Here is a 17,717-nt window from a genome sequence, read left to right on the forward strand (position 1 = left end):
ATCTTGTAAAATAAAGAAAATACATTCCAATGAAAACTTAAATCAAACGCTGTTCTTTGCTTCAGGACATTTTCAGGAATCCTTTCTCTTAATGTTATACTGCACCTCACTCTCTACTTAATTCTTTTTAAATACATAAATTATAGACGGTGGCTGTTTCATTAATTTTAGAATCACTTTATCTTCATTATTGCTATTGTTGCACTTTAATCAAATAAATAATTGATATTTCTTTTAAACAGCTGTTACTTTGAGTAGGGTCGTGGTTGTTTCTGGCTCACTCACAGATTGTACATGTCATCCAGACTTTCAATAGCTTCTTGTTTACTGTGTTTTCTCCACTCACTGGGAATATCTCCTCTTCCCTGGAATTTTAATTTATAGTGATCTTCCAGTTGTTTTTGAAATCGACAGACAAACCATTTCCAGTATGTCAGCTTAGACTCATCAGCAGTAATCTGCCATGTAGCATACTTCTCCCCAGCACTTTGATACTTTTTGTAAGGAATACTCCGATTTGAATGTCGATCAGGGTAAAAACTTCCATCACTTGCAACAGTTGTTGTGCAGAAATTTTGTCGTTTAGGTATGAGGATGTGTTGGAAAACAAGTATCATTATGATTTTCAGCAGGGTTGTTGTTGTGTTGGCTCACTCACAGGTTGAACATATCATCCAGACTTTTGATAGCTTCTTCTTTAGAGTGGTTTTTCCACTCACTGGGAATTTCACCATAGTCCTGGAATTTTAATTTATAGTGATCTTCCAGTTGCTTCTTAAATCGACACACAAACCATGTCCAATATTTCAGCTCAGACTCATCAGGGGTGATTCTCCAGTTAGCATGCCTTGGTCCAGCAGTTCGGTACTCTTTAAAGGGAATGAGCTCTTCTGGATCTTCACCAGGGTAAAAACTTCCATCACTTGCAACTTTTGTTGTGCAGAACTCAACACTCAGTATCTCTGTGTCTCTGTAGTGAATACCATTGACTGCAGTAGATCGATGAAAGGGCACGCTGTGATCACCAGGACTGTGATCTTTCAATGTGTTGGTACAAACAGCTGCACAGAATGGACACGTTACCCAGCAACAGTTACACAGCTGATCAATGAGGATTTGATCAGGCTTCATCCTGAATTCCTCCATCTTATCCAGTGAGAGGCTGCTCACTTCCTCTATGACAGATACAAGGCCTTTCTCTGTCTCTTCTTTTAGAAAGTCAAAATTGTTTATGTCACTGAGGTTCTGACAACAGATGGTGTTGAATGTTAGCTGATCTTTTAACAAACTGGAAAATTCCTTCACCCACATGTCTGGGTCTCCTCTTTGTTTTTTGACTTTCTCTGTAGCAGTAAATAAAGCTCGACTCAGAAGGTTTTTGATGTCTTCAACATTTTTCTTGAGTATATTCCGTGCTTTATCTTTGTTGTCTGTGAAGATGTATTTCTGTACTTCCTCTTTTATAAAGGCCTCTACTTGGTTCCTTGGGTGTCTGATGTAGGTGATAAAACCATCAAAGTCTTCTTTCTCAGCCAGTGACTTCAACAAATGTTTCTCCAAGTTCAGCCTGTTCCCACTGAATGCTGGGAAAGTGCACTTCATCTCTCCAGCGAGATCAATGGCAGTCTTGTTACAGACAGCCTCAACAGTGGAAACCTTCAGTTTTTCACACATCAGTTCTCCAAGCACAACCACAGATGAGCTTCCTTTGCAGAAGCTTCTGAAAATGTTGTAATATTGCATTTTCTTACTTTCTACGTAACTGAGTGCATCATTGTTTCCTTTAAATTTCTTGTGGGACTCTGAAAGCCAACTCTCTGCTCTATGAAACACATACAGTAAGAGATCAACTGTAAACTCTTTCTTTAGAGCATATTTTATCTCTAATTCAAATGCTGTGACCTTTTTTTTCACATTGTTGGCCACTTCTTGCAAGTGAGTTGAACTGTAGCCTCTTATAGCGACAGGTTTGCTCGTAATTGCATCAAGCGACTGTTTTTCAACATCGTCAATAAGGGATCTGATCTGTTGCTGTTCTTCAAACTGAATATTCCGCGTAAAGAATTTTTTTGCTTTTTTGCCAATTTCATGAAATATGGTTGAATGTGAATGAGATACATAATGACCGTAATCACAATCTTCTGGTATGTTTTTGTATTTGCCACTTCTTTCAGAAGCATTAATTAGCGACCATTCAAAACCAAGCTCCTGAATGATCTTTGACTGATCATCTTTCAAGTTGATGTCCTCAATAGGTTTTGTATCTGCAGTTAGTTCCCTAACCCAGCCACTCCAGACAGAGTCGAAGTGCTTCTTGAGTTCCTCTTCATCTTTTGCCTTGTCCTTTAACTGATGAGCGAGCTCTTTGCTCTTTTGTAGCAGCTTGTTTTCAAACTCTGTCTTCTTATCATCCAGCTTTTTACAAGCATTCTTCTGCTGGATGACTTCATCCAGTTTTCTTTTAACTCCTCTCACTTGTTCATCATGAAACTCCTTGATTTTGTTTTCAAATTGTCCTCGCCACTGAACCAACATTTCTTTGTCTTTGTCATCATCAAAGTATGTTGTCATTGCTTTTTTGATTTCTTCATAGGTTTTGTTCATTTCTTTATTAAGATAATTGGACTCTACCTTGTCAAGGTTTCCATTTTCAATTCTGGTATAAAGCCTGTTCTCAATGGTCAACATGTTGCTCCTCAGGGTCCAGGTCCAGTTCCCATACTGGACCTCAAGTTTTCTGTACACTGCAATTTCAAGTGTGTTTTTGAAACTGAAAACAAAGTTTTCGTTCATCAGGGCGTTCCACAGGTCATGAATTTTGCTTTTGAATTGTGAGAGAGTAATCCCTTTAGACTGTGAAGCTTTAGAGAGGATGAAGGTCTTCAGCTCTTGGATGCTCTCACTGTAACCTGGATTTGGAGGAGCCATAGGTGGACTCCCCTCCCATAGTTGGGCAAAGTATTTCACATCTTTCTGCACATCAAATGCAATGACGTCACTGAAGCACTCAGCATCACAGACCTCTTCTTCGGCTGCTAGTTTGGCCATCTGGTCCAGTTTTTCTTGCAGCCGTCTCTTTCCATCCAAGTTTTTCTCTGCAGCTGCAATATCTGTAACATTCTGGTGAACAAACACACAACTTGGAGAAAGTTCAACTTTCTTCATCCTCATGAACGCCTGAACAACAATCTGCAGAACATCTTGCATCTCAGCTGGATTCTCTCCAAAGATGTTGATCAGTGTCATGTTTCCCAGACCAACAACAAATGTTGCCAGTTCATTGTCATGGTGAAGAGTGGCGTTACCTTCCAACTCAAGAGCACGCAGTCCTTCAGTGTCCACCACTAGAACATAGTCAAACTGAAAGTCTCTCTTCATCTCCTCTGACACTTTGACCAGCTGCATGAAGGCACCCTTGGTGCACCTGCCAGCACTCACTGCAAACTGTAACCCAAACATGGCATTCATCATTGTTGATTTTCCACTGCTTTGTACGCCTAAAACTGACAAAACAAAAACTCTCTTGTCGTCCAGTTTCTTTATGACTTCATCTAAAAGACTAGAGATCCAAGTCAAAGGCACATGACCTGCATCACCATCCATCAGCTCCATTGGGTGTCCTGATATCATCAGCTCTGCAGCCAGCTCAGGGTATTTAGACCAGTCAGGCTGTCCCCTCTTTGTTTGTTTCTGCAGAGATGCGTGTGCTTCATAGATCTGTCCCATTTCTCTAAAGATGTGCTCCAAGCCAAAAGTTGCTGATTGTAATTCTGTTGATATTTGATCAAGCTCAGTTTGCTTTCTTTTTAACAGATCAGATTTGTCATGCTTCTTGTCCTTCTTCAAAGCCAAGACCTCAGACCACTTTCCATCATAGCTTTGGAGAATTGAAGTGAGATCATTTGTGGGGAGGGCATCTATTAAGATCTGAGTCCACTTCAGAAAATACTTCTTGTCTGTTGATGGCAAAGATGAGAGACTTTCAATGAACAACTTCATCAGGTCACTACAAGAAGCAGTGCATTGATCCTGTCGTATTTTCATCAGTTCCTGTTGCTTTTGACATTTCTCCTTCTCAATGTGTCCTTTGAGGTGATACAGTTCTTTGTTTATTCTGCACCAGTTATGCCACAGTTGGCCTTGACAAGGGAGAAATTCATCTTTGATCTTTGAAACTACCAACTTTTTAAGCAAATTCATTATTGGCTTTGCAGCAGATTTCCCATTTTTGCAGTCATTGTCATCTTCATCCACTCTGATTCCAGAGACCTCAGTCATGGTTTCAAGCTGGAAGGATGCATGGGGTCCAGACAAAATGTCTCCAATTCTTTTTTTAAGTACTTCAGAAACATCTGACAGGCTTCTGTCCTTTAGACCCATTTTGTATTTTCCTTTTTTCATCTTAAGTACACCATGATCATTATCAGCAATAAGAATAATGAGAGGCTTCGGAGACTTGAGAAGGGCTGAGATTCCAGTGAGAATTGCAGAACTTTTGTCACCTTTTTCCAGAGTTGGTACAATAACTACATTGACTGAAGATTTTTCCATCAGTATGTCACGCTGTTTTTCAATCAACAGAGCATCACCATGGAGATTACAGAAGGCAATGCAGTCAGTGAAGGCATCATTGGGTTTTCCAGCAGGGCAGTACCAGGCAATCTCTGCCACACCATCCATCAGATGACGAGACTTGGTGCTACCTGGACAGTTTCTGTGGAAGAAGGTGTTGTGACGGTCGTTGATCAAAGTGTTCATCAGCTGAGATTTAGACAGAGATAGTGAACCCAGGCGGAGAAATGACACCATGGCTGTCTCAGCTTTGCAGATGGGCAAACTCTTCATGGTGACAATGTTTGAATTATCTTTGATTTCAGTTATCTTCCAGCTTTTTCTTATTTGTCTGAATGTCCACAGAGGACAGTCAATATCCATTGTGACTGGGTCAGGAACAAGCAACGGTAAGGCGTACTGACATTGTGATAGCTTTGTAATCATGTTCTGCTTAAAAAAGCTGTCTGAGCAGTGAAATACTGCCATTTGAACATCCATTGGATGCACATGAGTCTGTTTTGATTGATCACAGTCTACATTTGTTCTTAAAAGATCATCTAAATCTAAGTCATCATTGTCTGTCTCATCAGTGTCAGACTCTGGATCAGGATTTAAATGGATCACCTCAGGACTGTCTTGTCTTACAGGAATATATCTGGCTCTGTAGTCTAAAATCAACAACCTCTGAAGAAAAGTATGAGCTAGATCTTTCTCAGATGTGTCATGGTCCTGTTTCACAGGTGGACCTATTTTAAGAAAATCTGCTGGTGTCAACTTCTGTTGATATTTGTCTTGAAGGTGAAGTCGGTCAAACAGTGTTTCAGTTTCTCTTTGATATTCTTTTTTCTTGTTGATCTCTTCAGAAATCTCCACTGACTGCTGCAAATAAGTAAATAAACATGTACTCTATGATAAATATGAACATACAATACAACGGGATATACAGTGAATAGTCTTAAGATTTAGTAAATGAAGTATTCTTACCTCCTCGTTTCCACTTGTATCTTCATCTGAGCTACCTGCAGCAAAATGATGAACTGCATTAGAAAAGGGTCAGAGCAATTTGTTTCTGTAACTAGCTCTATTCATGAGTTGTTCATGTTATTGTACTATTAAAGTATTTATTAAAATGTTACCTTCATCAGTTGTTGCAGATAGTTCAGGCTTGTTTTCAGATTCTCCTCCTACTGTTGTGTTGTCTTCATTCTTTGATTGTTCACCATCACCAGATTCATCTCCTGGATCACACTAAGTGAAAAAATCATTTCATTTAACCTTTAGTTCACCTGGTTAGAGCATCTGAGATTAAGAATGTCTTCATTAGTGAGACAAGAAAACAGCGACAAGATGAATGTACAACACTCAAATCAATATCACACAGTGATGCACCAATTCAGTAAAAGACTACAAAACATAAAAACAGGGTCAAATTCAGTGATGCCAGTAACGCGTTACTTCTGACCACTTTTTTCAGTAACGAGTAATCTAACGCGTTACTATTTCCAAACCAGTAATCAGATTAAAGTTACTTATCCAAGTCACTGTGCGTTACTATTTTTGTCATTTTCCTTAGTAAAAATATATATTTTTGCTTTCTTCTTGCATCTCGGGGAGTGAAGTCACGTATGCGACAAGTCACGTTTTCAGCATGACAGGTCACGTTTTTATGGAACGCCAAAAAGCTCACATTACGTCACTTTCCTACCTGTTTTGAACGGTAAGGACGTTGTTTTTTACGTCGTCTAATGACAAAACGCCGTAAAAAGCGCCGTGGAATGCTCATCTTACGCCGCTTTTTACGTGGCTCAGTACGCGTAACATAACGCGTCAAAAGACACGTAGTATATATGATAATGAGCTCCACCCTGTCTTTTCCAAAGCCAATACATTTGGACTGTTATCACCCAATCAGTAAAGAACAACAACAGACCACATTAATCCAACCCAGCACAAGTATGAACAAAGCTCGGCGGATTTAGGAGAGGTTTTTTTTGTACAGTCTATTTTTCTATTAGTTTGGCAGTCGGTAAACTAAAATTGTAGGCTGATAAACTGTATTGTGTTTTCATTGAATAGGTTATCATTTGTGGAAGGTTTGCTGCAGATATAATTAACTAAAGGCCACTGATATTGTCCTAACTCGCTCTTGGTAAAATAAGTGCACCAACCTCCAATAATTAAAACCACGGACTTTCATCTCGCAAAATGAATGAGCTAGTTTTGATTGATATCGCTGCATTGTAGCTACATATTAAGTAAATAACGTCTGTGTTTCCCCCTACTTTTATTAACATAATAGAACCAATAGAACCATCCAGTTGATTTGAAGAGCCACAATCCAAACATAATGCTATATATCCTCTAGGGGGCACTCACCCACTAGAAATTCGTTTTTAACAGGCTTTAAAGACTTAAAGTGTATACATCCGTACCAACAATGTATTGATGTAACAAGTCCACCAACATGCTTAGGCCTACTTCCTACATTATTAGGTACAAGGAGATGTAGGTGAGAGTACAAGTAAGTGGCCTAATGATAATAAAGTAAATAGTGAAATTATAGGCTTTCAACTGGGAGTAGCCTATATTGGTGTGTGCAACTGACTGTTCAGCAAATGCACAACTTGTGTGTAAGCTTTCATTCTGCAGGTCTTGGTTTGGATGCAGCAGCACAGACGATTGGACCACTGGAGGCAGAACAGCAGGTGTGTTCCTACATGATGCACCTTGAAACCTGGTCTGGTAGAACTTCTCCACAAAGAGCATATCTGATTATGTTTTCAGCCACCTTCATGACATTGTGGATGGACTTCCTGGCCTGTGGAAAGCTGGGTTTCCATCCATTTTCATCATTTTAAGCACATATTTTAAAATGTTACTAAAAGAAATGTTAGTCTGTGCTTATTCCCATCTGCTCTCACTCTCCTAATCAAGGATGGAGTTGTGAACAGATGCAGGTTCAAAACTTGCCACCTAAAATGACTCTGGTGCATCTCATAAAATTATAATATAGTGGAAAAGTTTATTTTTTATTTTTATTTTTTTCAAAAAGTGAAACTTTCATATATTCTAAATTCATTACACATAAAAGGCCTTTTTTTGTTTTAGTCTTGATGATTAAGGCGTACAGCTCATGGAAATGACAAATCTGTATCTCAAAATATTAGAATATCATAACAAATACAAAAATGTGGACGTGAGAAGAATCAATCATCAAGATTTTTAAAAAAAAGAAGCCTGAAATGATAAACTTTCTGTGATGAATCTAGAATATATGAAAGTTTCACTTTTTGAATAAAGTTACAGAAATAAACTTTTCCATGATACTATAATTTTATGAAATGCACCTGTATCGCTACACAATGGCTTCATTTAAGAGCTCAAGTAAAGTTGTTGGTTTAAAATTAAAAGTTAACAAAAGAACATATCTTAACCCCAGTTGTCCATAAATGGTACAAGGGATGTTTCCACCAACAAACTGTTATCACTTGGACTTTTAAAAAGACCAATCAGTAGCCTATAAGCTGCTACATTTTAGACTTTTGAAGAGTTGAGACTGGGTGTAGGGTATTGTCAGGCTATAGCATTAAACAATTAAAGGAAGTGAAACACATATTCTTTGAAAGTCATTTAGGTGGTTTTCTGTTCATTAACTCCCACAACTAAAGCAGGTTGTTAGAGAAAGTTTAAAGATACGTAGGCTGGTGAAATCTTGTTTCGGTTTATTTATCATTGTGTCCTTATGCTTAAAGCCTGCGTGTTTTCACTGCAGAGTAGCGACTGAGTGCTCCGTCCCCTGTGCTCCATTTATGCCCGGGTTCTCTCGAGCGGTGGTGAGTTTCTTTCTCTCTCTCTCTGTGTTACATCGGATGCTATCCTGTAGCTAATGCTAGTGTGGTCACAGGTAGATGTCCGCTGCCGTGTGGGTCTTTCTCTCCCTCACTCTCCCTGTGCAGGTTTGACTTTGAAAACAGGTATGCTACCTTAAATCTAGTCCCCCAAAAGCCTTGATTAATGTAGTTTAGCTACCTATGACAGGGAACGCTCATCAGCTGGCCGAAATCTATCGCTGGTGATTCACGTGACTCCACCACCAGCTGATTGGGGCCGCTGCTGCTTTGTCTGCTGCTTTGTCTGCTGCTCTGCCTACCCAGCTTTGTCTGTGGTTGTGTCGATGCTGCTAACTACCCAGCCCACTCTCTGCTGTTAAATATACAGCTTGGTTTCTGCCGCGAACTACACAGTGTGTCTCTACTGCCTGGTGGCGCTGTTGTGGCTGGCTTTTGGGCTATAGTTGGCTTGCATGGCGGATTGCCGACATCAGACTTTTAACCTGTTTATTTCTTTAATTTTAGCCGAATGACTGGAGTTAATCCTTTAGTTTGTATTACTTTTTTTGTTTTGATTAAGTAAATTGTTTTGTTTTCTTTACTTTATTATTGCGTTAAGTAAATTGTTTTGTTAAGCTGGTTTGTGAATTATTTCCTGTTGTATGTTTTGTTGTATATTTTGGGGTTAATTGTTTCTTTGTTTTTTGTTTTTTGTTTGTCCTCAGTGGCTGCAGGCTGGTGGTGGTGCTGGTGACGTGGGTGGTGGTGTCCTTCCTTTTTGTGTGCTGTGCTCCCTTGGATTTGGTGATATCACTGTGTGTGACTGCCACATTTGTTTGGGTGAACCTTTTGTTTTTCTTTAATTTAGTTTTATTAATTCTCCTTCCCCTTCACCTGCTCTTCCCACCAGTAGACCTCAGCCCCTGATTAGCCTCTCTTTTCTTCTTATTTGCGATGAATGCTATTTTTTTATGATAATATATATATATATATTTAGACTGTACAAAAAAAAACTCTCCCAAATCCACCGAGCTTTGTTCATTCTTGTGCTGGGTTGGATTAATGTGGTCTGTTGTTGTTCTTTACTGATTGGGTGATAACAGTCCAAATGTATTGGCTTTGGAAAAGACAGGGTGGAGCTCATTATCATATATACTACGTGTCTTTTGACGTGTTATGTTACGCGTACTGAGCCACGTAAAAAGCGGCGTTAGATGAGCATTCCACGGCGCTTTTTACGGCGTTTTGTCATTAGACGAAGTAAAAAACGACGTCCTGACCGTTCAAAACAGGTAGGAAAGTGACGTAATGTGAGCTTTTTGCCGTTCCATACGTTTTCAGCATGTGGACAGGTCACGTTTACCACGCAGCGACACAAACGTAAACAACAATGGAGGGAGGAGACAGATGCGCGTTTTCTAGCTGGAAATACAGTCACTATTTTGAGCTTGTGTCAGCTAAAGATGGCAATATTAAGGTTCGTTGTACACTCTGTGCTGGTGGCGACAAGGTGCTATCTAGCTACAAAAACACTACGTCAAATTTGAAGAAACATTTAGAGTCGCAGCACCGCACAGTCAAACTTACAGAGCAAGTCCCACCAGGTGGTGTGAAGCAGAGAGCAGGAGGTCCCCCACCACCCAAACAACAAAGCTGGACTTCGGTGCAAAACCAGTAAGTGGGGGAGAGTTGAAGAAGTTGGTCGGGCAGTATGTTGTAGAGGAAATGCTGCCCTTAACACGGTTGACTCGCTCTCTTTCGTGCCATAATAAACAAGTAAACTGGTTGTCATTTTTATGTTGAGGCTGCGGGGGTGTTGTCGGCAGTTGTTGAATGTAACTAATAAAGTAACTTGTAATCTAACTTCGTTACCTTTAAAATCAAGTAATCTGTAAAGTAACTAAATTACTTTTCAAAGTAACTGTGGCAACACTGGTCAAATTATATGTACAGTTTAAATCTTTGTCTGTGAAGAAGTGTTTATTCAGGTGTGAGACTTCAAATCTGATCTGACTAACCTCAGAAAATAGAGTTAGTTTTAGAAATCAGATGCTGCTCTATAATGATGATCACTAATGAAGGTGAAACAATCTTATCTTTACCTTGATTTCAGCTGAATTCTCCTCCGACTCCTCTACTGCAGAGTTACATGAGGAAAAACAGATTGCACAATATCAAAATAAAAATAAAAACATTGGATTAGCTAACCATCCTATATTCATTATATTTAATACATTTCAGTGTTGGATTAAAACAAAATTCTGGTGGCAATGTTACCAGGGTTGGAAGGGACACAATCTCACCACAATATAACATTTAGGCCAGAATGAAATATTGAAGTTTTATAGTTCTTCTCAGGTTTTTGCACAAACATGAAATAAAAATCGTGATTTCTTAAAACACTGTGTGCACTCAAAGCAATAGATGTTTTTACACAACAGTTAATGTATTTCTTGTTGCTCTAAAAACAAAAGTCAAATGTTTAAGTACAGTTGTATCCTCAAATGATCCAGTGATGCTCTGCGTTAGCCTCTGGGATCAATGTGGACTAAAGGGTTTTTATAATGATCTGAAATCTGAATCACATAAACAGTGTGTGTGAATGTGTTTTGGCTTATTTCTTCATTTTGTTATGCCTGGCATGTATTTTGTGTGTGTTTTTTTTGTTTATCTCTCTGTCTGTGTTTCTGGGGTCCGTTTCAGAAAGCAGAGGCCTGTACTACGAATCAAGATCAACATGTCCTGGATTTCTTTCAGCTGGTTATCAACTAGTTCAGTCAACCCAGGTTTTTCCAATCTAGAGACGCGCGCGTTCACATAAAAGGGTCGGTGATCACTCCGTATATGTCCAATCACAAACATGGACAAAACTAGAGCAGCATATTTCACACAGGAGGAGTAGACCATAATCATGCAAATTTATCAGCAATTTAAACATATAATCCAGGCTAAACGCAACACAGTCGCTGCTGCCAAAGCAAGGAGGGAAAGCTGGCAGAAAATAGCAGACGCTGTAAATGTGTAAATCACAATGCTTATCAATATCTTCCCCATCAGTCAGGCACAAGATCTGACCATAATTACACTTGTGCACTTTCCATAAACTACCGTTGCTTTAGCCTATTATTTCAGTTGCAACCCTTGCAGTGGGAAGCCATCGTGAGAGCAAATACAATATATAAAAACATAATTCAAACTGATGTGCGCATTGGCAACACACGGCTCAAGAAGCCGAGCCGATATGTAATTCCCTCCCATTACAATCTATGTATTTCATAAATATACCCATCAGGGAATGCTAACGGGGTTGTCGGTCTCCAAATGTTTTAACTTTTATGTGCGCACCCCTTTCTCCCCCTCTCCCTCTCTCTCTCTCTCCCTCTCTCTCTCCGCACACTGAGCTCCACCTGATCTTCTATAAGAACGGTGACGCCGTTATCAATCGAGTATTGATTGGTCAGTAGGCGGTACTTTTACACCGGTTGATCTCTAATCTCCAACATAACCTGCTCCCGACCAGGTTAGGAGTTCAGCATAAGTTACCACGGTGATTTAACCCGGTAACAAGTGATCCACCTTCGTGATACAGAAAACCCTGGGTGGAACCTGAAGTTAGCTCGTTAACGCCAAATCTTGCTTCGTAGTACAGGCCTCAGGTTTAGTGAAAACTCTGAGTTTGTTAACCCCGAGATGAGGGAAACTCTGGGATTTTGGTATCAGAAAGAGAGGTAACTTAAACTCAGAGTCAGTTACTATGGTAACTGAGTCTGTGAACCTAACCTGGTCGGGAGCAGGTTTTCTTCGAGAAACCCAGAGGTTTCTTCTCTCTCATTTCCACATTCATTCATTCAGTCTGTAGGCTATCAGGTGCATTTTAATGCAGTTTGTTATCTGCATGAATAAAAAACGCATTGGTTTATGTTAGGCAGATTATAAAACGTTTTTTTCTCAAACATTGCATGTCCTTTTGTCGACGATCCCGTTGATGAAAAAGCTGTAGCCTATTACTTCACAGAGAATTTACGTCAGGAGATGATTGAGTCCCGACTAGATGTAGGCCTATTTTCATTTCCAGATAACCGATTTCAGAGTTGGTTTTTTTCAGTCCATCAGATATACCTTATCCGTCCTTATATCTGTAACATCCACCATCGTGGACATGCTTTAAAGCAGCCATATTATGCTCATTTTCAGGTTCATAATTGTATTTTAAGGTTGTACCAGAATAGGTTTACATGGTTTAATTTTCAAAAAACACCATATTTTTGTTGTACTGCACCGCTCTCTCTCACTGCTGCAGATCCTCTTTTCACCTGGTCTCTGTTTTAGCTACAGAGTGAGACCTCTTTTCTTCTTCTTCTTCTTCTGTACTATCTTTGATTGCACTGCACATGTGCAGTACCTCAGATGTAGATCATGTCAGCTAGCTAGCTCCATAGACAGTAAAAGAAAGGCTGTTTCTACAACTTCGGTCAGTTACAAGGCAGGATTAGCTGGGAGACTTCTAAATGAGGGCGCACATGGAAGTAGTTCTTTTGTAGATTATGGTGAACTTGTGTGTGTTGTAGCAGTGCTTTGCTATTGAGAACGAGGTAGCATGCTAGCGTTAGCATTAGCGTTAGCATGCTAACGAGCTAATGGTTGCGGTTAGCCTGCTCGTTTCGGCTTGTGACGTCACAAGCCGTGCCGATTTTGAACAGCTCACCCAGAGACTGAAGACAGGACACATTCAGAAACTGTATCTCACTCTAAACAGAATGGATGGATTTTTTTCAAAGTTTGTATGTGTGTGGAAGCACCAGAGACACAACCTAACACCCCAAATCCCAGAAAAAGTGATTTTTTCATAATATGGGCACTTTAACATCCCAGCAGATTCTTTGTGTCGCATTATGTTTTTTGCAAACGGCAGTTTTCTTTATAACATTGGTGATGCGGATCATACTGTAATAGTGAAGCCACTGTATGCAGAGTCGTCAGAAAAGTGTGCCTCGCTCTGAAACGTTTTTTAAACGTTTTTGTAGTGTTCCCTGGACACAAACCACTGAGAGCCATCAAAAAGAAATACATTATTATACATTATAGTTCTGTTAATGATCATGGTGCTGCAGCCTCAGAATGGGATATAGTAGCCTAGTAGCTTACTTTTTCGCCCACAGGATTGCACCTAAATGAAATTATAGGTGTAATACAATTCCAGTTTTCACCAGTAATATTATAAGTTAATTGTGATTAAATATGAAATTAATACACTGTTAATGCTTACGCATTGACTCGAGCAGCAATTTTCTCCCACACAATTCTCTCTCTTTTGCAGCAGCAGCAGCCGCCGTCTTGCTTTTTAAACAAACTGCATGTTCAAACTCGCTGATTGCGCGCATGAGTATTTCCGCCGACCCGTTTGTTTATGATTGTTACCATGGTGAATCATAGTATCATTGCTCAATTCATGCTGCCTTTTTATTGTGGTTGTGCACGCCCTTAGCTCTGAGTCAACCTACTCCGAGTTGATTGAACCAACTCATATCAGCTGTTCTGGAACTGAAAACTCAGAGTTTCCCATCTCAGGGTAAATCAACTCAGACATCAGGGTTAGACTCAGAGTTTGTTAAACCTCCTTCCTGAAACGGACCCCTGTTTCCACCTTCATGTTCCACAGTGTGTGGACACGCCCCCCTGCTGACTCTCCCCACACCTGGCACCAATCCCAATCAGGTCCGTGTACTTGGTGGCCAACGGATTTTCGTTTTGAAAGGAAAAAAACAAAATGAAAAACGGCCAGTTTCCCAATTACCATTAGTAAATAGGAAAACAAAAAACGGAAAACAACCCATTATTCGTTTTTTGTTTTGATATTAAAAAACGGAAAACGAAAAACAATCTCGTTATCCGATTGTCTTTGATGTATTTGTAGATGGAACTCGGAAATTAAAATACGTGTGTATAAGTCGTATTCCTTAATTTTGCGTTGGTATTTTTTCGTGACCCGGAAGTTACTCCCGCCACGCCAAGACCCGCATTTATTGGCCAGTACCGCCTGTAAGATCCATTCTGTGCATGCGCATAATTACGTAGTAGAAAACTAACAATGTCCCTGTGCGACCAAACATTACAACTTTTTTATTAAATCTTTATTATACAATAGTCATAGCTACAAACATTCGAAACTTGTCACTGATCCAAAACCGTGTAGCGACATCGTTGTTGTTTTGTTTACGTTAATGTTTTTACCTTTAATACTTCGTCTTGACTAATAACCATAGACTGTCTATTATTAATGCGAAGAAGTGTAAACGTAAATAAGTGTCCTTTTGAAGATGGGATGACAGCTCTCCCAGCCACCACCACTGTATACCACTATAGTAGCTACATGCTAACGGCAGTAAACACTATAGTAGCTACATGCTAACGGCAGTAAACACTATAGTAGCTACATGCTAACGGTCATCTTAGCTGGCAATGTTGTTAAATTCTCCCCAATTCCGGGTCACATTCCTGCTGAAACATGTCCGATTGTGTAGTGTTTGGTCTGCGATTTTTGACGTTAGAAAGTGCTGCTTCGTTCCACTACAATCTAACGTTAGCATACTCATAGCTAACTATTGTAGCTGCTTGCTAACGCGACATAGCGGAGCATATATAGCTAGCTATGTACGTATGTAGCAGGACTTTGTACAGTAAAAAAATCACCAATAAAGGCTTCTAAACCAAATACTAAACAAATACAAATACAGTAAAGTGACCGGAATTGAGCTACATAATAGTTTGCTAGGAGTTAGCTGGTCTCTCACAGAGATCTCATTTGTAGCCCTGTTTTTACCTGATACTTTCATAAAAGTACAAACACATGAAGTGAGAGGTATACACATGCTTAAACTTTATTAAAAGCATGGTTAACCTGAAGCAGGACGGAGTCATGACTTAAAACACCAAAGCAAGGCTTCTAGCTCAGGCTAGCTAGCGTTAGCAAATTACCTTCAAAGTTGCAAAGAAATGATGAAACGTAAAATTTGAAGCCTTTATTTAATTTGCTACATGGTGTTGTACTGGATGGCCGGACGACCCTCTGTATATCATTAACAGATACTTTAGGCAACTCCAGCAAACACCTTGTAAACTTCATCTCTGCCATCATAACGGTCTACTGTCACTGTCTAATGTTTTCTTCCGGTAACCGGGAATGTCCAAACATCCTTACGCCAATGCGTGCATAGAGCTGTGAAGTTTGCCGGTGTTCGCGCAAGCGTAGAACTGATCAGGCAGTGCACAGAACTGATTTTACAGGCGGTACGGATCGGGTACTGACAAAGGAATAAGATTTATACACACATTTTAATTTCCGAGTTTCATCTACAAATACATCAAAGACAATCGGATAACGAGATTGTTTTTCGTTTTCCGTTTTTGTAATATCAAAACAAAAAACGAATAATGGGTTGTTTTCCGTTTTTTGTTTTCCTATTTACTAATGGTAATTGGGAAACTGTCCTTTTTTCGTTTTCGTTTTTTTCCTTTCAAAACGAAAATCCGTTGGCCGCCAAGTACACGGACCCAATCAGCGCACCTGCAACTCATCCTGCTCATCATCTGCCTTCAAATACCAGTCTGACTTTCCTCTCCCTGCTGGATTGTTGCTTACCCCTGAGTATGCTTATTCACCAGCCTTCGAGCTTTGTATCATGTCTAGTTTCTTGCTTTTGTACTTAACTGTCTGCTCCGTTCCTTGATGTTACTAACTGGAAGATCTCTGTTCTCATAAATAACCCACCTTCAGAATCCTCTGCTGCCAATAGCCACGCCATGCGCTGGAACATAAAGTCTGCAGCCGCACTGAGGAATGCAGCCCAGCACCACATCAGCCAGCCCAGCCATCTTCGGATCCAGCACTCCTTCTTCCAGCCCACGCTCGCAGCTTCAATAAAATAAGTTTCTTTACCAGCTACTCCAGTCTGCGCTTGAGTTCTGTTCCCTGAACCTGACACTTCATCAGCCTCTCCTGTTGAAGGGTCAAAGCCAGCAAATATCACATTAGCTTAATTAGTTAGTTCCCTTGACACTGTTGGAATTGAAATATATTACTGTTGAAATCGATGTAACTGTACAATGACATTTTTCATTAAAATATTACCTTTCTCATTGTTTGCAGATGATACAGATGTGATTTCAGACTCTCCTCCTGTGTTGTCATCATTCTTCTCTGAGTGTTCACCTTCACCAGGTTCATTCACTGGATCACACTAAGAAAACACATCATTTCATTTAACCTTTAGTTCACCTGGTTAGAGCATCTGAGATTAAGAATGTCTTCATTAGTAAGTGAGCCAAGAAAACAGCAACAACACTTAAATCAATATCACACAGTGATGCACCAATTCAGTAAAAGACTACAAAAAAACAGGTCAAATTATATGCACAGTTTTAATCTTCATCTGGGAAGAACTGTTTGTTCAAGTGTGAGACTTCAAATCTGATCTGACCTCAGAAAGTGGAAGTAGTTGTAGAAAACAGATGCTGCTCTATAATGATGATCACCAGTGGTGGAAGAAGTATTCAGATCCTTTACTCAAGTAAAAGTACTAATACCACAATGTAAAAAACACTGTTACAAATAAAAGTCCTACATTGAAAATGTAACTTAAGTAAAAGTATGTAGGTATTATCAGGAAAATGTATTTAAATTATTAAAATAAAAGTACTCAATGCAGAAAAATTCTCACATTTTAGAAACTGATCCAAACAGTTGTGTGTTTAATCGGCTAATCGTTTCAGCTGGAAATGTAGGCCTTTATATCGTTGGGTAGTTTAATTTATAATTAAACATCATATTTTATAAACTACATGTGTTTTTTGTGCAAAAATCTTAATTGGCAAAGTAACTAGCAGAGATGTTCACAAGTCATTTTTTGCAAGTCCAAGTCAAGTCTCAAGTCTTTGAGGGGCAAGTTCAAGTTAAGTCTCAAGTCTTTTGCCATGAGTCCAAGTCAAGTCCAAGTCAAGTCTCTGGCCATCTGATCTGTCCCTAACACTGTATTGTTAAATCTTAAGAATTCAAAGCATGTCCTGTAGCTGTCACATCATATGGATACAACTATAAAGATACAATTTGCATGTTCCCAGCATTAGCACAACACTTTGCAATGGTTAGCTTGTTACCTGTGATGATATGTGCTAAATGTAACGTCTCTTTCACTCAAAAAAATGTCGAAGTGGAAATCAAGAGAAAAGTGGCAGCGCCACACCAGTTACAGAACAACATGCATCTCAGTGTCAGTCCAAATTACGCACAATAAGCAGTTTGAACTCACTGATGTAATGCCATTTATTTTCTAAGTG

At 39.6% G+C, this 17,717-nt stretch overlaps 1 protein-coding gene and 1 long non-coding RNA gene across 4 annotated transcripts in view; one reads left to right on the forward strand and one right to left on the reverse strand.

Annotated features, from left to right (window-relative positions):
* Positions 1 to 248: 248 nt before the first annotated feature.
* LOC116065206 (interferon-induced very large GTPase 1-like) overlaps positions 249 to 17,717 on the reverse strand; it is a 48,406-nt gene continuing 30,937 nt past the window's right edge. For 2 of the 3 annotated variants that reach the window (XM_035996475.1, XM_035996474.1), the window contains 3 exons: positions 5,691 to 5,802; positions 5,539 to 5,573; positions 249 to 5,433 (listed from right to left, as the gene is read on the reverse strand). In XM_035996475.1, coding sequence (XP_035852368.1) covers positions 655 to 5,433; positions 5,539 to 5,573; positions 5,691 to 5,802 — 4,926 coding nt within the window. In that variant the 3' untranslated portion in view covers positions 249 to 654. Of the gene's footprint in view, positions 5,434 to 5,538; positions 5,574 to 5,690; positions 5,803 to 10,486; positions 10,522 to 16,152; positions 16,381 to 16,512; positions 16,622 to 17,717 lie in introns of all 3 variants that reach the window. The other variant, XM_035996473.1, reaches the window with a different exon arrangement.
* LOC116065360 lies at positions 8,274 to 8,690 on the forward strand. Its single transcript, XR_004108709.2, has 3 exons — positions 8,274 to 8,387; positions 8,459 to 8,528; positions 8,593 to 8,690. It is a non-coding gene; the product is annotated as an uncharacterized LOC116065360 (long non-coding RNA).

Source organism: Sander lucioperca, chromosome 21 (assembly GCF_008315115.2).
Source record: "Sander lucioperca isolate FBNREF2018 chromosome 21, SLUC_FBN_1.2, whole genome shotgun sequence".
Classification (NCBI taxonomy): Eukaryota; Metazoa; Chordata; class Actinopteri; order Perciformes; family Percidae; genus Sander; species Sander lucioperca.